Here is a 26794-nt window from a genome sequence, read left to right as displayed (position 1 = left end):
AGGACACATGATTGGTAAACAAGCATTTTCGTTTTTACCGTAAGGTGTCTGTTATCCCAAGCCCTTGTACGGAGCCTCCCGAACGTAGAGGCTGCTTTGCCGATGCGGAAGTCGATCTCTGCATCAAGCGAGAGATTGCTCGTGTACCGTCAGCATATCGCCTTTCTACTTGTACTCCATATTTGGCATGTCTCAGTATCTCAAGATAGCCTACACGCTAAAATCGACAAATGCGACCCAAGGTAGCAAAATTTGTTAACCACCTGTAAAGGTGCGCCGTTAAGCAAGATGACTGGTTGCTCTAAACATCCTTGCGCTAAAATAACGGTCTTCTTGCAGTTTATGGACATTGAAAAAAGGTCGCACGCTCTGGCAAATTTGTCCATTAGACTCTGGAGTTGAGCTTGGTCATGAGCAACGAAGGCAGCGTCGTCAGCGAAGAGGAGACTATCTACAAATAGGTCCTCCCTGTGGCGTTTGGACTTGAGCATTGAGATGTTGTACAGCCTACCATCGGTTCGCATGTGTCAGTGGACGCCTTGCTGTTCATCTTCAAAAGCAACCTTCAGAAGCACTCATTGTGCAGGACGGTGACTTCCATACCTTCGTGGAACGATTGCACTATCCTTAGGAGTTTTGGGGGGCATCCAATTCTGACAAGAACCGAGTACAACCCCTCTCTGCTCACGGAGTCAAAAGCCTTGTTTAGGTCTATAAATGCAATGACTAGGGGGGTATGTTGCTCTCTACACTTTTCTTATAGCTGTCTAAGTGAAAATATCATATCGTCAGTTGACCGTTGGGACCTAAAACCACATTGTGCCTCAGGGTATACGCGGTCGGCGAGCCTTTGTAATTTGCCTAAAATGGCCCTGGCAAAGGCTTTACCGAAGATGCTAAGAAGAGATATTCCGCGGTAACAGTTGCAGTCGCCACAATCGCCTTTGCCTTTATAAAGAGTGACGATGTTAGCATCTCGCATATCCTGAGGGACGTAGTTTTCTTCCCAGCACTTAGCCAGGTGGTTATGAAGGATGGGCAAAAGGCACTCAAGCTTGACGACTTCGGTGACAACATCGTCTTTTCCGGGGCTCTTTCCGCATTTGAGCTTCTTGACGGCCAGATAAAGTTCCTTTAGATGTGGGTGCAACGTCTAGCTCGTGCCAAGTTGCCAGATTCGGGACAAGCTCCATTGCTTCTGGCTAAATATCCACTGGGCACGAGTAGAGCCCCTTGTAGTATTCTACCCATCTTGCCATCTGACGGGTGCTGTCTGTTATAACAGAACCGTCGGTTTCCTTACGAGGTGCCGTCTTTTTTGGAGTAGGTCCAAGAGCTCTTTTGATGCCCGCGTACACCCCGCTAATATCCCCCGCGTTTGCGCACGCTTGGATGCTTTGGCAAAGCTCTGTCCAAAACGCGTTTACAAAGAAGCGCGTGCTACGCTGGAGTGAGGCTTTTGCTTTCGTGAGATCTTTACGCGTCGCATCGCCAGGGTTAAGGCGAAAATTTAAAGTGGCTTGGCGTTTCGAGTCAATCAAGGAAAGTAGTGCTCCTCGTTTTCTTGAAACCAGTCGTAAGATTTTTTGCCTTTTGATAGCCAAAAACCTTGCCTGCAGTGTCAGTGAGAAGAGACTTGACTTTTTCCCATTCGACTCGCGCTGATGCCGTACTGTCCCAAGTTGCAACTTCTTCGCGGACGAGTTCCCCAAATGACTCCACTGCTTCCATGTCACGAGTCTTGAAAAGATTTTTCTTTTTTTGACCGAGTGGGTTGGAAGAATGGACTCTCCTAGGGACAAGTCGGACTTTAGTAGCAACGAGGCTGTGATCGGTGTCGCAATCGGCACTGTGAAACGCCCGCGTGTGAATCGTTTCCCGTAGATCCCTCCTTCTTGTAAGAGCAAGGTCTAATTGGTGCCAGTGCTTAGATCGAGGGTGCATCCACGAGACTTTCCGCATCATTTTGCCTTTAAAAAAGGTGTTGGTAACACACAGCTGGTGCCTTGCGCAAAACTCCAACAGTCGTTGTCCGTTGTCGTTAAGCTTGCCTATGCCGTGTGCACCGAGGCATTCAGGCCAGGCTGATGAGCCCTAACCGACGCGGGCATTGAAGTCCCCAAAATGTGCAGTCTGTCAGTTGGATTCACCTTGCGCACTGTCTCATCGAGCTGGCCGTAGAATTGATCCTTGTTTGTGCTTAGACGCAAGACCATAATCCGCTCGGAAACGCCTACAGGTGTCTCTATGGCGTTGATGAGATGGTTTTGGAACCGCGAAACCTACACCATGCTCTCGTGTTTCCAAGCAACTCTTGCCCTTCCAGTAAAAAGTGTAGTTAGCTTCACGCAAAGACCCTTCGTCTTCAGTTCTTGACTCTTGTAAGGCTACGATATCGATATTGAGCCTTTTAAGCTCCACGTCGATACTGTAAGTTTTGCGCAGTTCTTGGGCGCAATCGGAGCTTCCGTAGGTGTTCGGGAAGCCTGTCCTCATCGTTCGGACATTCCATGTCGCAAAGCGCATGTAAGCAGCGTTGGTGTGGGTTTTGAGATTTTTGTTTCTTTGAGCAGGTGGTTAATGTCACAGCATCAACATCTAGCTGTAAGGCTTGTGCTCCGTTCACCCAGGCGGAACAAGTTAACGCTGAGTCGGATCAGTACCTTATTGATCGGGGGCTGCCCGACTTAAAGCAGGCGGTAGCTGATCAATGGATCTACGATGGATCCTCCTACTGTCGAGAGTGGCCCCTGGCGTCCGCACTTACGCCTATTCGTGCTGACTTATAACCGGTGACTGCCACTCTACGTGTTGTTTTCCACCTGCAAGACAGGTGAGCGAAGTGTCCTCTCCGTGGATGCTGCTACGCCTGGGCCAGGCGACTTTATGGCAACACGGGCTTGCCCAGTACCCATGCCACCCTCTCCTCCTCCCCAGCAGAATCCGTAGGAATGACGAGTCAATACGTGTGGTGCTGGTTTGGCCGCAGGTGACTGGCTTACGCCTAAACGGAGGCACCGCTCCGGGTTTAATATTAGTTTTCATTCTTCTTTGGCGTGACGCTGGGATAATTTTGGAAAACAGCGTATCAAGGAGAGGGGTGAGGATACTGTGATCACGGAAGATACAGGAATGTGACACTAGTAGCTAGAGCAGTCCGGGGTCACGTACCCGTAGTGATTCCAACCAGCTATCGGGCAGATAACTGGTAGATCCACCCTCTGGACAAGAACCACCACATTATAATATTATACATTAATACAGTAAATATAAAGATAGTACAATAATTAACATATAAGTGGTATCACTGCAATAGTATATCTATTGCAGTGATACCACTTACAAAAGGAGGATTTCGTACAAAAATAAATGAGATGTCATCAAAAACATAAAATCTAAAAATTTATATAAAAATTGCAAACAAGTGTTTCGACCGGAAAAAGTAAGAAAATCTCATATACAAATAAGTCAGTCATTTTATTTAGTATCTATGGAAGCACCTTCATATCATTCAATAAATTTATCATAGACTGTTAAATGCTGCTAATTAGCCGCCTACCAACATTTATAATGACTGTAATAATATCAGACATCTTTAATTCTATAATAACTATAATGTATTGGCAAATAAATACGCAATAAATTTTAAACAATTTTGGTGGACAAGAGCGTTTGCATTGTATTTCATTAAATTATCAACTTATTGTTGGCTTCAAAAATATGTACTTATTCATTAAAACTATTAAAAATATTTTCCATAGTATTTTTTATTCCAATTATTTTATTAATTAACAATGACGTATTTACTCAATAAATTGTTTTTTTGCTGACTGTACCCAATATTGTATGCAAATCTAATTAATATAGAATCAATTGACATATCGTTTTTGGTACAAATAATAAAAAAATTGTCACTAAAAATAACTAATTCTGGTTTTAATGAAAATACATTTGTACGGCTTAGCGGATATAATAAGAAAAGTTTTGATAAGGCTCATTCTGGTAAGCCGACATGAACTAGTGGTTAAGATACTAAAGATCGCTGGTTTCCATGTACTTAATTAGTGTTTACAATGCATCCTTTCAACTTTCTCCTTAAGAGTCTTCTCTTAGCCCAGCAGCAGGACACTTCCGGCCTGTTAAGTACTAATTTTACATTTTGACATTGTCATAAACTAATTTTCAACACTTCCCTTTGCCTCGTGTGTTCATGTAAGTATAACATGATATGAGTTATTTTAATAATTAGCTGATTATTAAAATTTAACGAAAAAGAGGGGGAAATAACCATTTTTTTGTTTGTATAAATTTAATAATGTTTTTGTTGGAAAGTAAATGGAGTTTATAATAATATCTAAATTAATCATGTATATTCTCCTGACCAATTTCGGTCAAGTAAATGCGCAAACACACAGTGCACCCGGCACTGTATATCGTCACTTTCATAATTTGATGGGACAGCAATCCGACATGATGGAGAGAGTTCAGGTGCAGGACGGTTTTAACGTATTTTTCGAGGCACGCTAGTGTCGTACTGCAAATATTCTAACTTCGAACTTCTAGAAAGAATTTCTTAAAGGAAAATTTAATTACTTTTAATTGGACTGAACTTAGATTTGAATCTAGAATCTTTAGATATGCAATGGATGTTGCCTTATAAAATAGCAATAGACCAGGCAGTTATTAAAACTGTTAGTGTCAACACTGAACCAATGGTAAAGGCCACAGACATTTGAAGATAACAGATATATAAATGAAGAAATTGCATTCGATTGTTGCGTTTTTACTCTCGTATTCTCTATTCTCGCGTAAGATTGTTTATCTTGGTATCTTCAAGCTCATGTATGTAAGTAGGCATGTATCTTTAATTGATTGATAAACTAGTTCTATTCGATCGATTGACATCATATTTTTATACAAATATGTTTTCTTCATGTTTGTTTTAGTACTTACAAGAATTAAACAAAAGTTTATTTATACGGTGTTTTATCTTGAAATAGTTTATTACACAAGCGAAATATGAGGTAAGTCATCGGTTTTAATACAATCTTCAGTTAAGGTTCACATCATCAACACTAGGTTATATTTCAAAATGGGTTATAATATCAACCAGTCCCATTATAAAGTAAATATAATGTAACTTCCTAACTGCCTGACAATCAAGGCGTTACTTAAATAATAGAACATAATATGGAAATCCAGTTTCTGAAATGGTGATCAAAGCCAAAATAACAAATAACGCTGTAACCTAAACCCTTATTGGTTGCCTATTGCGCCATCGGCTAAAATTAACCAATGACTGAGACGAGAATTTCGTTGAATATGAGACATAATATGAAAGTATTTTGGATTTTTTTTTGTAAATTTCTTCTTTCTGTATGCAACGTCATCAAATCGATTCGTTCAGAATTTCATAGTTTTTATTAGTTGAGTTATTATTTGATATATTGTTTCATGTAATTAACAAGCGAGATAACTTTATTCTAATTTTAAATAAATATATGAATATAGATTTACTATTTTTATTTACATTTTGCTTATGTGTATTTAAATGAAAATATTTTTCGAAGTTATGCATTCGCTATTTAAATAAAATAAACATTGTACAATATTGAACATAATCTAAATTATAATGCTTTGTTTGTTTTCATTCATTAAAATAATATAATAAACTGGTTTCATCAAGGAAAGACAGTTTTTTACCTGCCCACTCCCGTAACACGCCGATAAAGCCGAAGCAAAAACAACTTGTTTAAAAATCGAATGAGAATGTTAGAATAAAACTAAATTACATTATTTTGGACGTTTTTTATTAAGTCACTGACATAAGTGTTTTTTTTTTAAATAAACAGCTCTCCACAGTTCTCTTGTAGATATATATTTTGTATTGCTTTGTATGAATTTTTAATAATACGTGCTTGCGTTCTCTACAGGCTTATGTATTCAATTATTATCTAAATTTATAATTTAAGATCTAAGTATGTAATACAGTGAGTAAAATAAATAAGCCTTAAATCCACCGGCTGTGCAAAATTTGTGTATAGGACATATAAAAAAGTATGCAATGGATACAAGTATATTTATCTAATCGACGTCTAATCTTCTAAATGACCCAGGCATTCCCAAATACTCTTCGTTGAATTTAACCGAACTACGTTTTGATTCATCTGTCACTAGTTTATTGCATTGTTCGATTATTTTCTTCGACTCTTCGGTCTTGAAGATATTCTTCCATTGTTCTGAAGATAAAAAAGGTGCGTAAATATATCACTGTAGAGAAGTACCGTCTCTTCATAAAAAGTTAAAAACTTTATTTATCACGAAGTTTATTGCGGATTGGTAGATACACATGTGGTAGAATTTTATTCGACACAGTCATATAGGCACACAAAACAATTAAATATCTATAGAATTATTACATTTGTCAAAAGTACGTGTTCACTTATGAGGTGATATTGTCATTGAAACTGACCTCTATCTTGGCATACACTATTACGCTAAGTACTTCAGTAAACAGTAACGAAGATACATACACACACGGACAATGTATAAATAATATAACATGGTAATTTAGGAAGGTCGATGATCATATGATAAATCAACTTTGTCAATTGATCCATGTTTAAGAATGATCTTATTTATCTTATTGTACCCTATTATTGTAAAATACCGCAATACTTTCAAACCTTCTAAATCTATATCGGTCATAAATCAATTAATTATAATATTTGGAATATTATTAAACTCATTCATCCTGAATTTTTTGTCACGATGCATCACAATTTTTTATTTTTTTTTAAAGAAATAAGGATATTCCGATTACATTCTACAGAAAATGTCACGGTTTGTTTCACAACTAAACTTATGAAGTTACTTTTTAGATTAATATTCTGAAAGGATTAGACTCTTATCCTTTCAGTTATATCCTTCTCAAGAACAGAAATAATCACCAAGGTCACCCAGTGAACAGATCAGCGTAATCTAAAAATTTAAGTCGGAGCTGATATTCATCATAATCCATAACCTGCATTCATTGCTAGGAAACGAGAACATATATTATAATTGTCATGCTATAGTTACAATCAGCTTCCATCATTTCTCAGTCAGGTATTCTGATTTTGTCAATAGTGAGATATTTACGGGCATTTACTGTACAAACCGTATATCATACTCGAAAATTTGATTTTTTTAATGTTTGTAATTTGTTACGTACCGGCTAAACTAGCGCAACTTGGTCCATCACCGCCGTAGTCTTTTGGGAGAATTTCCTTAGGAATCTCCTTATATAATTCCTCATATGAGGAATGAACGTGTAGTCTCTTCGCCACTTTCTCTTTAAGTCCTTGTTTAATTAAAAAAACAAATTTATCTACAAATGAAGGAGCATTCAATATATGAATCCCTTTGATCTTCGTTCCATAGCCTTCCTGTAAATGAAATTAATTAAATTTTCGCAAAATTACTTTTAATAATTATTCGATCTTTTACTGAGTATTAAAAACATTGCATCTTGTCACATTCTAGAAGCTCAACGCGTCGAGTTCCGTTACCAATAAACAATAGTTTCTGAGCGATGCCAAAATTTGCAGATAGAAAACAGTAATTTATTTTTTGCAAAAATGTAATTTATTGTATTACAATGGTTGGTTCGCTATTACAAATCACGGCTGGATTAACAAAATACAATAAGAATAGGTGCCTCAGGTTCTTTAAAAATTATGCTATCAAAATTTACAATGCTTACAGTTATAATGTTTTCTTTTCTTTGAGAAAACCTGAACACTGAGACCTATAAACAACTACTGCGTACAATGAATAGCATTTAATTGTCCGAAATAACACTAACAATGACAAAGAACGAAAACCAAACCATCTTAACCTTTTTGGAATCTTTACTAAATCCGGTTATTATATCCAAAACAAACGAATCGTTTTGCATGCTAATAGTAGTATTCTCCAATTGATGTTTCCATTTGTTCTATACAATTACACATTTGCATTACAATCTAAATCAAATTCGTAATCTTAGGGAAATTGGAAGGTAATGATAGCTTCTGAATTACGCATCGTAGACAATTCTATTAAAACGTATCGTTTCTCAAATATAGTAACTGAGCATACACGTGTAAGCCCAGTATATCTAATTATCGTATGGCCTTGAATACAATTAAGGCGTTAATTAAAACTTGGTTGTGTTTTAATATTTAATGAATTTATGTTAATTTTTCAAAAAAAAAACAGCTAAGATACGAGTACGAAGTACAGCGGATATAATCATTAATTTATTTATACACTGCGATTATTTATATTTTTTATTGAATTTATGAATTTAATTTACATTAACTAAAAGAACTATGTCAATTTTGCCTGCAATAACAGGGGCTTATTCGTCTTTAAAATAATAATCTATCAAGAAAATAATGATAATAAATTAATTATTTTGTATCTATGTTTTTTTTGTATGGTATAGATAGGCGGACGAGCATATGGGCCACCTGATGGTAAGTGGTCACCAACGCCCATAAATATTGGCATTGTAAGAAATGTTAACCATCGCTTTCATCGCCAATGCGTCACCAACATTGGGAACGAAGATGTCATGTCCCTTGTGTCTATAATTACACTGGCTCACTCAACCTGCAAACCGGAACACAACAATACCAAGTACTGCTGTTTTGCGGTAGCATTTCTAATAAGTAGATAGTACCTACCCAGACGAGCTTGCACAAAGCTTTACCATCGGTAAATGTAGTAAGTATGATATATAAATTATAGTAATAAAACCATACCGTGCATAAAATTTCTCCCTTCTTCAATATAATTGGATTAAGCTTTGTAAGTAGCTGTGCGCTTACATTGCTAAGATCGATTATATACCTCTCAGATAAACAGTAGTCATAATGCAATCTATATTCACCGATCTGAAATAAAAAACATTCCGTTGAAAGTTCAGTTTTTTTTAATTATGATACGAGTATATGGTGTGATGATCGATGACCGGCCACGGCGTTTCTCAAGAAATTTTTTTGAGGAAGAAAACTATAAAAGTTACATTCTATATAAACAAATGTTGTCATATAATCTGTCTTTATCATTCATCTCGTGATAGATGGTGAAGGAACATATTCATAGTAATGAGGGAACCTGCATATGTCATGAAAATCTTTCACATGTACATCCAAAAAACTACATTGGAACAATTTGGAATAAGCTCCAAATCTTCTACTCTAAAAGGAGCTAGTTAGTGAGACATTGATGATATAACCATTACGTCGAATAAACTACAAACAAAAGAACAAAAAATAAACTAAAAACTTATTAAATGGGCCACAAAGACATGTGTCCCGTAAGAAATTGTAACCTTCACATCATCGCACCACCAACCGTCGGAACTAAGATGTTATAACCCTTGTGCCTAGTTACTTACATTGGCTGACTCACTTTTGAAACTGGAACACAAAAATACTAAAAATGCTATGTAGTTGCTTGGCGGTAAAATCACATATTTTACCGCCAAGCAATGCAAAAAGCAAGCAAGCAAGCAAAATGAATGGGTTACCCAGACGGGCTAGCACTATTGCAAAGTAAATCTTTTGAATAAAATAATTACTTATCATATATTTATATGTATGGACTAACTTATATTATAAATTATAAAAGAGGTTTCATTATTCCAGTGAAAAATAAATAGAACAACATTGTTTTAATTAGGTCAGCGTAATTATTGCACGGTTTATTTAAATTGTTAATTATAATAAGTCATAAGTGAAGTATTTAATTTAATTATGCTCTTAGATATACTTACAAATTATAATATAAATATAAAAATTAATAATCTAAATTTAAATCAAATCCTATGTAATGATCATGATTTCTGTAATATAAAAGAAAAGTAATATTGTAATCAGATACACAATTAGAATTATCATTGTAATATTGACAATATTTTGTAAATTACTAAATTATAATATAAATATATTAAACTAATATAAAACTACCACAGGTTTGGAATGTAGCAGCCTTACTTATAAACGTTTCTAAGAGACTGTTTAGTTAAACACGGATTTGTCACTTTCTATCATGCAAGCCGAGATGGCCCAGTGGTAAGAACGCGTGAATCTTAACCGATGATCGTGGGTTCAAACCCGGGCAAGCACCACTGAATTTTCATGTGCTTAATTTGTGTTTATAATTCATCTCATGCTTAACGGTGAAGGAAAACATCGTGAGGAAACCTGCATGTGTCTAATTTCATTGAAATTCTGCCACATGTGTATTCTACCAACCCGCATTGGAGCAGCGTGGTGGAATAAGCTCCAAACCTTCTCCTCAAAAGGGAGAGGAGGCCTTAGCCCAGCAGTGGGACATTAACAGGCTGTTACTGTACTGTATCATTATTGATTTGAAATTCGAAAGAAGAAGACACAAACACATTGTTTAACTAATCATTCGCTTAACAACGCTTATCTATCTAAATTTCTAGCTTGTTCATACTATTGTATTACTATTGTGTTAATTATTTATATTTTTTCGATATTATTGTATATTTCTTATATTAGTTAAATTGTTAGAAAAATTGTTTAGTGATATTATTTATTTATTATATTATATAATCTCTTAGTTTAATTTTACTTAAAACACTATAGCTGTTTGGGAGTGATCGTTCTACAGAGATCATATACATAAAACCTTCAAATGATGTTAGTGAGATGTAAATTAACGACTCGTGAACTATACACTCGTAAAGTTGAAAGGATATCCTTGTATACATACCATAAAACAATATCTCAAGTATGATAAAAAACTAAAGTGCTCCCATTTTCCTGATATAATTTGTGTTACCATGACCCTAGACTGATCTGTAGGGCACAGTTTTGGCAATGGCACGTACAATCTGCAACAAAATTATATTCATTTAAAACTTTATATGTATATCTTAACCTCCATCGTTTTTTTATTGCTTTCAACTATTTTATTGTAACAACAACATGTATGTACGCAATAACTATCAGTATAATAACTATAAGTATAAAATCTTAGTTTTCATAAAAACGATATTTACATTTATAGTTCAAAGTTGCATAAATGAATGCGGAATTAAACTCTGAACTGGTAAAATAATCTCTCAACTCCTAAAACGCTTTCATCGCTATCCCTTTTATATACCATTCGTTTCATACCATTTAACGTTCTTTGTTTAATATTTTAAATATTATAATAATCCGTATCAATTAGACAGGTATTTTGTTATGTATTACTATTAGATACGATATTTTATACCTTAAAATATAATTAATATTTTCTATAAATGTAATATTTTGAAGTAAAACTTATATACATCTAAAATACATTATATATATTTATATTTGTACTGTTTCTGACCTGACTTTCTTTATTTATGTCAAGTGTGCCGAGATGGCCCCGTGGTTAGAATACGTAAGTATTAACCAAAAATTTCGAGTTCAAACTTGTTCGTGCTCGGTTGTGGAGGAATACATAGTAAGGAAACTTTTGACTTCCGTAACAATAACTTGTATACCTTTCACGCCTCAAAACAGCAATTGTCTGATGTTGAGAATGAACGCTAATACAAGAATAATAACAAGAAATAATATTTAAAAAAGTTAAAAAACGAATGACAATCATTCTTTTTGTAACTTGTTTAAATATAAGTACAGAATTTTAAAATTTATTTGTAAATAATGCTTGTTTACATTCAAATGGAAAGAGCAATACAAATTTTGGATTCATTGATTATGTTATAATTTCTGCATTCATTTGTATTGTTATTCAAAAATCAATTGATTTAAATACATTTTTTATAAGCTAATGTATTATAGGTACATTAAAAAACCATAAAGGTTTGACCTCAATGCTCAGTCTATTAATAATGTAAATGTACATATTATAATTACTAAATGCAATAAAGTAAATGTGAAATACATGGAAAATAAAAATAAAAACAATTAAACACAGTTTCCAACTTTCGAATGTAAATTTTCAAAATTGGAATTTATGTTTTCCGAAATAAATCATGATTATTTACACGCAATCCAAAATATTCTCGAATTCTTCGTAGGATTTGTTCAGACTTATTTCTGGTGTCATTCCTCTCATCGTCAAGAATTTGTCTATTTTAGTTTTTGTCCCTTCCACGGAGCCCTTTGATAAAATCCATAAGCGTTCCAGCATATTTGTACCTGAAACGAATAATATTAATACGATTAAATAAATATAGATAATTTGTTCCAAAATAATGAAATTAATCGTAATCGATGATAATACTTGAAGGCCAAAATCGTGATTCGTGATCGTGAAAATGTTTTTATTTAGTGGAAAACACAAAAATTTATAAAAATAGATATATCATCATACGACATCATAGTAAGACCTTGAATCGTACCCGCAAGCGTTATCTACACTGTAAGTTACACTGACCAACCAAATTGCTTTGGTACAACAGTGCTTTCCTGCCATTTTCGTCAAATACAATTGATTACACTTCCATAAATCACTACCTTTATTTTATTTCTATAATTGAACTAATTCTAAGAACTAAGTGATGACCAATTCTTTAATATCATAAATATATAATAAGTTAAAAACTGGTCATCAAGCACTCGAAATTTTTCGAGAAAATTCGATAACTTTTATCTCCCCATCCTGGGTTCGATCTCAGGATTTTTGGATCTGCAGCCATAGAATGTAACTACTGAGCCAGTAGATGAACTTACCTAAGTATTGAAATGCTTCTACCAAATGAGGTTGCTTCTTACACCACTCCTCGACTGCCTCCAAGTTCTGTTTGATTCTATTAATATCATCTAAATCGAAAAACTGTCGAACCTTCTTCACATCTTCCTGCTGCACTTCTAAGAGTGGATGATAAGCAATTGTCTCCATCTTATTGAATTCCTAAAATAAAATATCTTATCTAATCAATTTAAATATTTTACCAAAAAAATGCAGAATCGCTTGTAAAATTTTTGGTTTTAAAACGATACAGTAATGTTGAATCGATGACCTCCTCCTAACTGATTTTGGTCACAAGGGATGATTTAGTACACTTGACGAAGAATAGCCAACAGCGCAGTAGATATTATTATCCTAAATTGTATGCGAAAACACAGATTAGTATAGCTCTCTATTCCCGCACTCGTAATCCGATAAAACGCGAATCCGATATAACCTGAGAGAGTTCATGCGTAAGACCATCGGCTTTACAAGCTTTCCTTGGCAAGGGAGTGTGAATACAGCCAACTTCAAGACTCCGGTTTGCTACTGAAATTTTTTTCACGGAAAAACTAAATAACTTTACAGTTACTTGACCCAGGTTACCTAGCCACAATAGGAAGGCACCCTAGGAATTAGGGAGCAGCCTTATGTTTTATGAAAAACCACCAAAAGTAATATTTATTTTGATAGGAATAAGACTCAATTATTTCATTTAAAGTGAAACTGTCACTTTAGGATGGGTGTGAAGAAATTCTACAACAGAGAGTAGTTTATTTATTGATAATATATAATATTATGTAATCAAAAGTTGATATAAAAGATAGATAGATCTTGCATTACCCGATGAAAAACGTTAAATGAAATTGATTACCATAGAATTATAAAGAGTTCAGAAGTCACTTAATTAGATTTTATTAGTCTTACATTAATAAAACAATCAATCATATATGTACATACATTTACACAATTATTTTTATTTTAAGTCATTATAAAAAAAATAAAAGTCCCACATTAATACGCCCATAGCGTGTTTGTATTAAAGTTACTTAGAGATTATATTTATACATATAATTGTTTGTTTATTTAATTCATTTAGCCATTCGCGTGAGAGATTTATTAAAATCAGCTTAAAACTGGTTGTTTTAACTTTGAAAAACATAAATGATTTTGTGACGTAAATAAGTACACTTAGACTGTTCGCGATATATTTGGTTTTATATAATACCAGTTTCTGCCCGCTACTTCAGCATCATCTGGAGGTTAGGTACACTATGCCCTTTTTTATAAACCTAACAACGTATGTGTAAAATGTCATGATAAAATTAATATATTATTAATATTATATAATATTTGTGAAAATAGTTGCAATGTTATTCTGTAAGAACCCACTTCATTACTCACCCGTGAAATGTTGACAACAAACTTATGGTGATATATTATTTTGATGCGGGTATTCTTGAAATGTTATAATTAATATGGTCGATGTCGAATATCACTTTCCGATATTTCACGATCTTTTTGCTGCGATGAGTTTCGAGTTTATTCTTACCGAGTTGTTTTGACTATCAGACTGACAGACTTTACAGAATAGTCTTCACGATATGTGTAACTCGAAACGTCGGTCAAAATAATCGCGATTAAAACCAGATCATAATAATATATATAATGATAAACATAAAGACAGACTCATTACTTTCATTCATAATACGTTGTAAATAACCCGATAGCATTTTTTGTGTGTTTTGAGGATATTTTTAAAATTAAGCATTTTTATCACTTTTATAAAAAAATATGTTAATTTAAATTTTAAATATGGAATTTTTAATATTATATAAAGTGTTTCTTGTTTGTTTAAATGTACCAAGAAATGTTTGTGTGTCGAGATAATTTTTTTTTCAATTAAAAAAACTTCTTTCGATACACAGTTCATTTATTGAAAACGATTATTAACTATATTATAATATACGCCTATACGATACGATAAGAACAAATTATATTGACTCTTAAACCAATTTCTTTTGACGCGTAATTTTCATTCACCGTCAAGAACATTATGATTTATTAAAAGGAAAATGAAATAATTTTCCGTGATAATGTGAATAAAATATTTTATGATCTCTACAAACTTTGACATAATTATATATTTTCATTAAAAATATCTAGAATAACAACCGCTCGGTAAATTCATTCGTCAGGCGACGATTAAAATTTATTTTTAGAATTTTAATTGATGCCTGACGTAATTAAATTTAAGAAACTGCTATTAAATTTAACGCACACACAATGTTATATGATTTTTAAACTATTTAGTATAATATAAGCTAGGATAACAAATGAACATGACTTTTTATACGTGTAAATACACCTTCGCGTTACTGCAAATCATTAATTTTATTTATTTCACCAAGTCATAATTATCTTTACGTCCGTAATGTAAAGTCAAGGATTTAAAGTAATTACTTTAAACTAATACTAGCATAACAAATCAAATATCCTTTTGAATAACATGCTATTTTTTTTTAATAATTATAAGAATTTTATAGAACCTCTTAGAGATCATGAATTCGAATCTGAATAAACATCAATAACTCTCTAACATGTAAGATATAACTCTAACATGAGTCACACGATAACTATTGATTCGATTTTAGTGATATATGAAAGTAGTGATAGCTTATATTACTGCTGTAATATACCTGCCTGAGGTAATACACATCATATGTATGTAAGTAAATTGATACCACGGCGCAAAACTTTTTACCGCTTACCACATAAAAATTAATAAAAGTACTAAACCAATCACCAACAGTTTATGCTACAAGTGTACCCAACGTGGAATATGAAGAGGCAGATCCTAGTCCACGAGGTTGCACAAAACTTCTTCCTGCGAACAGTCGTGTCAGCAATGCTAGAAATGCCACACTTCTTCACGATGTAAGATCTTCCGTACCTTATCAGTCCCGATGCTCGGATCTTAAAAAATAAGAGATGTTTACTACTACTACTACGTTTATACGACTTCTGACAACTCTGAGAAGGATGACTGCTAGGGAGCTGGGTAAAGTCAATCACTCATGATCAGAAAAGATTCACTGGTGGTAGGGCTTCTAGCTCGTTTGGGTAGGTACCTCCACTCATCAGATATAATATCGCAAAACAGCAGTACTTAGTATTGTTGAATTCTGGTTTAAAGAGTGAGTGAGCCAATGTAATTACAAGGCACATGGGACATAACATCTTACTTCCCAAGGTTGGTGGTGCATTGGCGATGTAAGCGATGGTTAAAATTTCTTACAATGCCAATGTCTATGGGCGTTGGTGACCACTTACCATTAGGTGGCCCATATGTTTGTTCACTTACCCATTCAATAAAAAAAGAAACTACTATATTTACTACTAGATATTTATCTTGGGATTAAATCTTGGTTGCATAATATAAGCCTTAACTTACTGGTTATAGCCTCACCACAATAAATCGCAATTCTTGTACCCTGTTTTTGGGTTTAAGGGATAAATGTCTTCATTTTTTTATATATATGCCAATATCTATTGCGGAGATGGTCACTTATCATACAACTGCCTTTTCATATCACAGTATTACTGACTTGTTTGACAAACACCATTAAGCATATCAATCGAAGAGATCAAGCAATTTTGTGTAAACGATATAGCGACATACATATCCGACGATGATGCGCAAATATTTGTAAGATTTCTACGACATCTGTGTGGCCGATCGCATGCCTGCATCCATGCGTAGTAGTATAGCAAACAGACTTTGCAGTCGCTTCCTCAAATAGGTATGGCTTTATAAATAAATCGCCGCTTGAGTCATTTTTACTTCGAATAGCTCATCTCGTCCAGGTGTGTTCTATCTTCGCAATTTATATATTTACAATTATTGAGCTTAGAATAGTCACTAATGACATAAACAAACCTTTATATAGATTGTTGTGTAAACAAATAAGTCCAACGCTATTAGCGCAATTATTAGGTTCATTTATTTCGTCATCTGCGACGACCAGCAATATTCTATTTATTTTTTTCATGTTGCACATATTTTACTGAATACTAAAGAATGTAGCTAAAGGTTTATAGCTAGCTAGTTTATTGAAAGAATTTTCTTTTAATTGTAATATGATAATAGTCTTCCAATGTCAACAGCGTCGCAGCGTCTGAATTACGAAATAATTGTATGTTTGAAGTATGAGTAACATACGCCAGGAGAATGATTGCGGTTTTTCGCGCAAAGAAAATGTGGTAAGCGCTAAAAGCTTTTTATTGATATAAAATAAAACGAAAGACATTTACAAAAAAACCCGAGATTATTTATAAATATAATTTATTATCAAATTTTTGTCTCATTTACCAGATATAAATATTTTTAAATGTATAGATTAGAGAAACATTTCATGATTTTTGTATCGCGTAAATTTTATTCTTTTATGTTTTTTTTCAAACATAACCCTTGGAAATATAATGTAGCTTTTTGACTTTGAACTGAAATCCATGGAAAATCAAAAAAAAATTAGTAAGTTTGATTTATACCCGCGCTTAACTAAAGTTTGCCGGTTCAAACTTGGTCAAGTTTATTTCATCTCAAGCTCAGTGGTGAAGGAAAAATATCGTGTGGAATCCTGCATTTAAAACTCTTCGACATGACTGTGTATATATATGCCGCATCGGAGCAGCGTGAATAACCTTCATTTTAAGAGGAAAAGATTCCTATGCCTAGGCGTGCACTTTGTGCAGTTACTTTATACGATTTAAGGTACTTAAATGAAGATACTAATGAATATTTCTGATAAAGATCTTAAATGTGGGCTAACCATTCGCTGTCTCATTAATTAGAAAATGTTGAACAAGTCATTTGTCTGTCTTAGCTTGGCGTAAACAATACGTACATATTATGTTTACGTAGGTAGAACTATCGACAGATGCAATAATACGAATTCTAAGAACATCTTATTTCATCTTAATATACAATCTAAAATTTCCGATCGCGGCTTCGCCCGCAAGGAAATGTCACCTAGGTATCCTCACGGTAGTATGCGCCAGCGAACTTGAAGAGACGGTGTTTAGTGGGTATTCCGGTGGATTCGACGACGATGAGTCCCATACAGACATACCCCCAAATTTCACGTGGGGGACACCCGTGGATGCGAGTTTCCTGCTAAGATACCTTATGTCAATTTCTGTGCCCTAACTGCACAGAAACGAAAACAAACGAAACAGAACGTAAAAGGTAACAAACATAATACTGTTACAATATTTATAGTTAGAGATTAGTCTTATTTATATCATTAAGTGGGAATTTGTAATCATATTATTATAAAATCATTAAGTTTTTATAGTCTATATAATAATGAATATGGTCATAAATTTTAGTTACTATAAATAATGATCATCTATATCACCTGGACTGATATTATAAGGAGCGACATAAGACCTCAAGTCGTATTTAAAGATAATATGATAATTTTTTAATGAAAATTATTTTTAATTTCTTAAAATATATAGTTACTATATTTTTTATATCCGAAGCCGATTTCAACATTTTTAATACAAATATATTTTGTAAATCCTCTTTAATAATAAAGTTCACCTTGTGTTTTCATACATATAATATTTTTATCAATTTAATTTTTTTGTTATTTAATTAAAGTAGTTATTCTTACTAATATTATAAATGCGAAAGTGAGTTCGTTTGCTTGTTACGCTTTCACGCCTTAACTACAAAGTCCGTCTGAACTATCTAATGCAAAGGCCAAGCTGTAATGGCAGATTCTTAATTTTTATTTTTGATTTATCTTGTGCTTGGATTTATCTATTGTGTTTATCACTATACTGCCTATCGATTATCACACATGACGTGATATCATGGTCTGGCTTGTGCGATGATATGACTTGACCAACCGCGGAATTGTCTAGGCTTTGCACTAAGTTATTATATATTTATATATTTTTAGATGGATTATGCCGAGATGACCCAGTGGTAAGAACGCGTGAATCACAACTGATGATCGTGGGTTCAAACCCGGGCCAGAACCACCAAATTTTCGTGTGCTTAATTTCCTACCATTGGGTTAAGCTACACTTTGATTTGTTTAGATCTAAAACGATTGTATTTCATTTTTAATATTAGATCCTAACATATGAAATTAGCGTTTTGTCGTACTGACCACTTTGATCTGAAATATCTATTTTTCTATCTATGGTTAAGAATTCCGAATTAATAATTATAAATTCATTTTGCTGGTACATTTGAGTTTTGAAAACAGTCATTCATTTGTTTTTTCCTTATTATTTTTTTCTTTGGCGTTGCTTATTACCGCACAATGGAAAACATGAAATATCGCTATATTTACGAGTACGAGTTCTACTGTGGCACCAGTGCTGCAGAAAAAGCTCGAAGGATTAATGATTCTTCTTCAGAACCAATCCCGTGGACAGCCGGAGACCAAAGTGGAAAATGAAGAATTAAAGGGTATTGTGAAAGCCGATCCCTCACAAAGCACTTCAGAGATAGCTGCAGGCTTCGGGGTAAGTGATAAAACTGTCCACTTCACTACACTTCATCCAATCCACTTGAAGCAAATCGGGAAAGTAATAAAACGTCAACGATGGGTACCTCATGAATTGAGTGAATCGAACTTGCAAACACGCATCGACTGCTGTGTTACTTTTCTCACAATAATGAAGGGATTTTAAATCGAATCATTACTTGTGATGAAAAGTGGATACTGTACGATAATCGGAAGCGCCCGTCGCAATGGCTGAACCCTAGATACCCAGCTAAATCCTGCCCAAACGAAAATTGACTCTGAAAAAGTTACTTGTGAGTGTTTGGTGGACTAGCACCGGTATCGTTCACTACAGCTTTCTAAAATCTGACCAAACGATTACGGCAGATATCTATTGTCAGCAACTGCAAACCATGAAGGATGAACTAGCTGCTAAACAACCGAGATTGGTCAATCGCTCTAGGTCACTGCTGCTTCACGACAACGCAAGACCACACACTGCACAACAAACAACCACTAAGTTAGATGAGCTACAATTGGAATTTCTGTGACATCCACCATCCTCCCCGGACCTTGCTCCAACAGATTACCATTTTTTCCGGAATTTGGACAACTTCTTACAAGGAAAAAAATACAACTCCGATGCGGCAGTCCAAACCACCTTCAAAGAGTTTATTGATTCTCGCCCCCATGCTTTTTTAGTAAAGGGATCAATGGAACTACCTATGAGATAGCAAAAGTGCATAGATCACAACGGTGAATACTTTGATTAAATAAATATATTTTACAAAAAAAATAATTGCCTTTATATTCCTCCCGTACAAAACGCCAATTTCATATGTAAGGACCTAATATAACGACACAACAACTCGAGTGCTCGTAAAAACCAATTCCATTAAATATATTAAATAATTATTTAAATATACGAATGAGGAAGTTATGATTTTAATTATTTCAAGTTTTTAAATTTAATTTAAACCAGAAATGTTTGTATTGTTTAATTAAAATATTATTCATTTAAAAATTTTATTAGTTTTTATTAGAATTTAAAAATATGTTTTTTTTTTTGTTAGTCGAGGGACTTTTGATTACGATACAGATTTTTACGGATTTTGATATAAGTTTTAATAATAATAGTTTTAAAAATAAATTTACGCATCTAAGATTACAAAATAACTAAATTATAATTAAGATTTGCATTTTAACAATTTTAAATGAATATTATTAATTTATATTTTATTATTTCAAGGTATACAGAATTCTATTTGAACTTACTTTATAATTAAAGATAGTATAACTATTTTATTTTATTATCTTTAAAACAGATTCGGTTTCTACGGCACTAAGAGTAACCTCTAGTTATTGGGACACTGATCAAAGTCAGATTATATAATTTGATTGTACTCAATGGTCATTGGTCGATAACAGTCGATGGCGCAAAAGCCGACCAATAAGTTTTCTGTATTTATTCAGGAGCTGAGATAGCCCAGGAGCTGGTTAGAACGGGGAAATCTTAACCGATGATGGTGGGTTCAAGCTCGGGCAGGCACCACTCATTGTCATGTGCTTAATTTGTGTTTATATTTCATCTCGTGCTTTACGGTGAAGGAAAACATCGTGAGGAAACCTGCATGTGTCTAATTTCACTGAAATTCTGCCACATGTGTATTCCACCAACCCGCATTGGAGCAGCATGGAACAAGCTCTAAACCTTCTCCTCAAAAAGGGAGAAGAGGTATTAGCACAGCAGTGGGACATTCGCAGGCTGTTACAAAAAAGAGCAGCCCTATTACGAATATGTGGAGGCGTTAGAAAATAATTTGAATGCTGTCTCGCGGGTACAGAGGGACTTAGCTCCCCTTAACACGTGGGCGCATTCGCGAGCGTAAGCTAGTAAGTAATAAATAAGTGTTATAGATTGTTTTCATACCAAAGATTGAATTGAAGGAAGAATTTAAAATCGTCTTCTGTGTTATAATAAGCTAAATATCCATCTCGGTAGATGAAGGATTGTATGGCGGGCTATATTTTATATATAAATATTTGCCAATCGATTGCACCAATGCATTATGCAACACGACACGCATATTTTTAAATATCTCTCAATATTTTTATTAACAGTTTTGATTTGCAACGTTTAAAATTAATATCATTTTAAAATTAAATAAACCTAAAGTTCTATTTATATATTTATAAACGAAATATGGTTATTTTACGTTTTATAATAGATGCCTATTATAAAACGTAATATATAAAAGTATATTATATATATATATATATATATAAAAGTATATACTTTTACTGACTTTTCTGTAGGCATTTTAGGGACTTATAAATCTTTTATACACAGTTTTCGTATAAAAGAATAGTTTGATACACAAACGGATCGATAGTCATAGCCTTTCTGACTACGTTGGCAAAATAAGCTATATCCTATATAATGTCCTCCAGACCGATTTCGGCCACGGCGGCCAATAACAAGAGAGATTAGCCAACTACGCAGGAGATATTATAGTGCACAAGGTTGTGCGCAAACACAGGTGCATGCTATATTTCCTAGCTCTCATAATCCGATGAGACGGCAATCCGTCACAACCGGAAAGAGTTCAGGCACAGGACCAACGGCTTTAAGTGCTTTCCGAGGCACATGAGTGTACACACTTCCAACTTATACAAATATGTATCATATGACTGGAGTGACGGTGTTGCAGTTGTTGGGCAGTTGGATTACAAATTTGCGCTATGCCGACGACACAACCCTGTTTGCGTCTGACGCAGTTCATATGGAAGAATTGCTTCTTAAAATGGAGCGCGTATGCCAAGAATTCGGATTAAAGCTTAACCGCAGTAAAATGAAGATGATGATTGTAGACCGGGTGAAAAACAACTCGCCCGAGATTACTCAGATTGCGAATTCTGAGGTCGTCCAATCCTATATATATCTGGATGAGGTCAAGCGACGTATGGCAATTACGAGAACTGCAATGGATAGGCTGAATAAAATATGGAGGAACAGAAAAATTACCAAAGCAACCAAGATCTGGCTCGTACAAAAGCTTGTTTCCCCATATTTCTATACGCTGCGGGGACGTAGACTTTGCGGCAGGTCGAAAAAAAGAAGATCAATGCTCTGGAGATGTGGTGCTGGAGACGAATGCTAAGAGTTTCGTGGACCGAATTTCGCAGCAATATCTCCATTCTTCAAGAACTCGGCATCAAACAGCGTCTTTCGGCGATGGTTCGAAAGCGCATACTAACATTTTTTGGACACGTCTCCCGGCAAGGAAATGACTCCATTGAGCACCTTGTTTTTCAAGGCAAGGTGGATGGCATCAGACCACGTGGAAGTGGACGCCCATGCGATGGACCGACCAAATAAAAACAACTGTTGACGGTCCTTTGCATGAATGCACCAGGCTCACCACTAACAGAGACATATGGCGAAGGCTCGTGAGGCGAATAACATCTGCGCCGAATAATTCATAATACTTCATGGCGACCACGACCACTCTGACAAGAGTGTCACGACGAAGAAGAAGAATACATATATATGCGCCGGGAGGGCAAATGGCTCTACTCCACCTGATGGTAAGTGTTAATAGAGTCCAAACGCGACGAAGGCCAGTACAGTTGAGAAGAATGTTCTGTACTAGCCGCCCCCGCCTTGCTGGCCCGCAAGATGCCTCTTCACACTTCGTTTGAAGGAACCCGGGTTGTAAGAGGTACCCCACCTATTTATAACTTATCTCGTTATAATATTATTATGATATACTTGCTTAATTATAAGCTGAATGCCAGTTATATTATGCATAAGTAATATTATTTAACAGCACAGTCAATTACTTCTTAAGTAACAATGATTTTTTGTAATATTTTATTAATTGTTATTAAACATGTTTTTACTCGCGCGATGGCCTAGTGGTAAGAACGCGTGAATCTTAACCGATGATCGTGGGTTCAAGCCCGGGTAAGCACCACTGAATTTTCATGTGCTTTATTTTATTTGTGATTATATCTCATCTCGTGCTTTACGGTGAAGGAAAACATCGTGAGGACCTGCCTGCATGTGTCTAATTTCACTGAAATTCTGGCACATGTGTATTCCACCAACCCTCACTGGAGCTGCGTGGTGGAATAAGCTCCAAATCTTCTCCTCAAAAAGGGAGAGGAGGCCTTCAGCCCAGGAGTGGGACATTCACAGAATGTTACGGTATGTTTTTAGTAGCAAAATAATTTGTTTTCATTTTTTTTATTGCTTGTTGCTTATAACGTTTCAATGTACTTCCAATTATTTAATATGATAATATAATTACTATCCGGAATTATTAAGCGCACTTTTTTTTTTAATGTTGCCTTCATTTATATAAATGATGAAATCAAACTAATCCACCGGTTCCGAATCAGAACAAAATCTTTGTTTTTGAAGTGAAAACTTTTAAAGGCGCGTTGCGATGGTTTATCGTGACATGCTAATGTTAATATAATGAAATCCTTGAAGGTACAAATAATTTATGTATTATGGATATTAATGAGGAATAATGATTAAAATTCATATAAATACTAACAGTATAAAAAATAATATAAGCGTATTTTGATGAATTAAAGTCTATATAATAAAAAGGGATAGAGTTATTCCTTGGATTGCCAATAGATGTGGAAATTGGACAAATATATTTAACAGTATCAAGTTTTCACTTCTATCGCCTGTTCTAATGACTGCATGTTTTTTTTTTGTACATATATGCAATTTAATAGAGAGTAGGCGATCGTTTTATTCCAAAGTTGTGCCATTATATTATAAACTTACAAATTATAATTTTTAATAATGTTTTATCTTGATGATCTTATAAGATTACTACTGTAGAATTGTATTATAATATAATATGGAAGTTTTTTTTATTTTTCCATTGTTTGTTTTTCGCTTAATTGATAAAACATGAACTAGACTTAAGAATCAATATTTTATTGTGAGACCGTAAAACAAAACAAAGAAATAACATACACATATTACATTTTGAAAAAAATATACATAATTATCTGAAAAAAATCGATCGAAAAAAAAAAAAAACAATTCTATATCAATCAGAAATCGCGGCAATCAGTTAAATATGTACACGTTTAAAAATCCAACTTTTTTCAAAAAGACAATTTTTTTTCTTAAATTTTTAAAATGTGATTTAAAAAAAATGATACTAGTATTATATTACTTACCTGCAAAGTGACCAGCGGCTTACAACACTTAGACACGACTAGTCTAACGTTACACAGTTACACGTTCTAACGTTAACAGGCGTAATAAGCATAATATTGCACAAGTTACTTACTCGTATACACTCGGGTAATATATACACTTTTCTTAAGTAGATCTTGTTCGTATGTTGAATCATTTTATTAAATTGACATCAGAAGGTAATATATAAGCCTTCACATTAAATATTTATTACAGCCGAGGTGGCTCAGTGGTAAAAACGCGTGAATCTTAATTGATGATCGTGGGTTCAAACCCCGGCAATGGTACCGAAATTAAATCCAACAGTTATATCCGTTGTGCCTGTAATTACCTAGCTATAATAAGTGTTGCTGTTTGGCGGCAAATTATTATCTGATGAGTGGGTAGTACTCAGGCGAGATTTAGCAAATCCTTTCTCAAACATCGAAATACAAACTGATATTATTATAATTGCTATAAATGTAATAAGCTTATATTTTAGACGTCATTTACGACCTACTGACGTATGGACGTAATTATCTATATAAGTATGTATTTACCAAAGAAAAATAGTAAAATAGTATATCAGTTGTCTGGTTTCCATAGTACAAACTCTGCTTAGTTTGAGATCAGATGGCCGTGTGTGAATAATGTCCCAGGATATAATTATTTTTATTTAATAGTAATTACACATGTATGTTATTAAAGTGAATCAATTACTTTACCACGATCATAACTCACTAAAATATTTGATAATATATTTTGTATGTATGCTGATAAATACTAAAATAATATAAAAATAATATATATCAGGATGTCCGTATTTCCCGATAGGTACAATGTTGGTGTCTTCAAATCCAGAGTAAACAGGTTTCTTATAGGCAAGCGTGCTACATCTTAGACCGTGTCGATGTTTAACATCAGGCAAGTCAACGGTCAAACGCTGGCCTATTAATTGTAAAAAAAATAATGTAATTTGAAAATATTTTTCTATTAATATTGTACACAGTTTTTGTATTTTTCAGATTAGACCTGTGTATTTGTTGTACCGAAAACTTTATTGGTTTCAGTGTATTCCCCTTGGATTATATTAACTAAGGGTACTTTCACATGTGACTTGTATCAAAAATATATCACAGATGTCGTTTTACAGACATGTAGGCGCCTCATGGTAAGTGGTCACCACAACCACGCCTATAGACTGCAGAAAATTGTATCAGCACTGTAGAAAATTGAATACTTTTTTTTTTTTTTTTTATAGAATAGGAAGGCGGACGAGCATATGGGCCACCTGATGGTAAGTGGTCACCAACGCTCTTAGACATTGGCATTGTAAGAAATGTCAACCATCGCTTACATATCCAATGCGCCACCAACCTTGGGAACTAAGATTTTATGTCCCTTGTGCCTGTAATTACACTGGCTCACTCACCCTTCAAACCGGAACACAACAATATCAAGTATTGCTGTTTTGCGGTAGAATATCTGATGAGTGGGTGGTACCTACCCAGACGAGCTTGCACAAAGCCCTACCACCAGTATGTAATACGTGAGACTACGTAAGAAAACCTGCATGTGATGCATATTTATCATATATTTCCACCAATCTGCTCTGGATCAGGCGTAGTGGAATAAGTCTAATGACTTATCTTCAAGAGGAGAGGAGTACTTTGACAAGCAGTCGCAAAATCATTACTATCGATACAAATGAAATTAGTATGTTTGTCTGTTTGTCTGTGTGTATGTATGTTTTCATCGCAACTTTATCTCTTTATGCTAATCCATGAGATAATAACACAAGTACACAGGAAAAATTCGGCGTTGCAGTGAATTTGAAACTTACGACATTTCAATATGATCCGAATGTTCTATCCACTAAGCCATCACAACTCAGTGGAATTCAGAAAGCATCGAATTGACGGTAAATAATTTAATTCCACCGTCGTGTGAAGATATCCCGTAGTACCTCAGTTCACCTCTTCCGTTGGGAACCATTTATGAATATAAAAAGGGGCTTCGCTCAACGAGATTGAATAACGTGGTTTAGTAAACTAAGAATTTATTATGTATATATATACTTAAATGAAATAAAACATTTTGTACAGTTTTGTGTGCATTATACTAAGCAAATCAAAATATAATTTCTTCAAGTAAGTAAGTTTTTAAAAGCACTTAAGAATCGTCTTATTTCTAGATAAAATAATAATTTGAAATGCTGAAACATAGAAATACCGCAATGAAACTCAAAACCTACTGTTTTCAAATAATTAATTTAAATGTGTGCAAAATATAAACCAATAAGAAATGAATCTTTTTTTATGTTATA

General features: G+C 34.2%; 1 protein-coding gene across 1 annotated transcript; it reads right to left on the bottom strand.

Moving 5' to 3' along the window:
• Positions 1-5795: 5795 nt before the first annotated feature.
• On the bottom strand, positions 5796-24520 carry LOC126775568 (alpha-tocopherol transfer protein-like). The gene is made up of 7 exons (XM_050497603.1): positions 24471-24520; positions 12735-12915; positions 12047-12200; positions 10774-10894; positions 8790-8921; positions 7214-7427; positions 5796-6239 (listed from the first exon to the last, which is right to left on the bottom strand). Exons 2-7 carry the CDS (start codon positions 12901-12903, stop codon positions 6085-6087), a joined length of 945 nt encoding a protein of 314 aa, XP_050353560.1. The 5' UTR covers positions 12904-12915; positions 24471-24520; the 3' UTR covers positions 5796-6084.
• Positions 24521-26794: the final 2274 nt, after the last annotated feature.

This window comes from Nymphalis io, chromosome 18 (assembly GCF_905147045.1).
Source record: "Nymphalis io chromosome 18, ilAglIoxx1.1, whole genome shotgun sequence".
Lineage (NCBI taxonomy): Eukaryota > Metazoa > Arthropoda > Insecta > Lepidoptera > Nymphalidae > Nymphalis > Nymphalis io.
The sequence above is the reverse complement of the archived record's forward strand: the minus strand, read 5'-3'. Positions and strand labels throughout refer to the sequence as shown.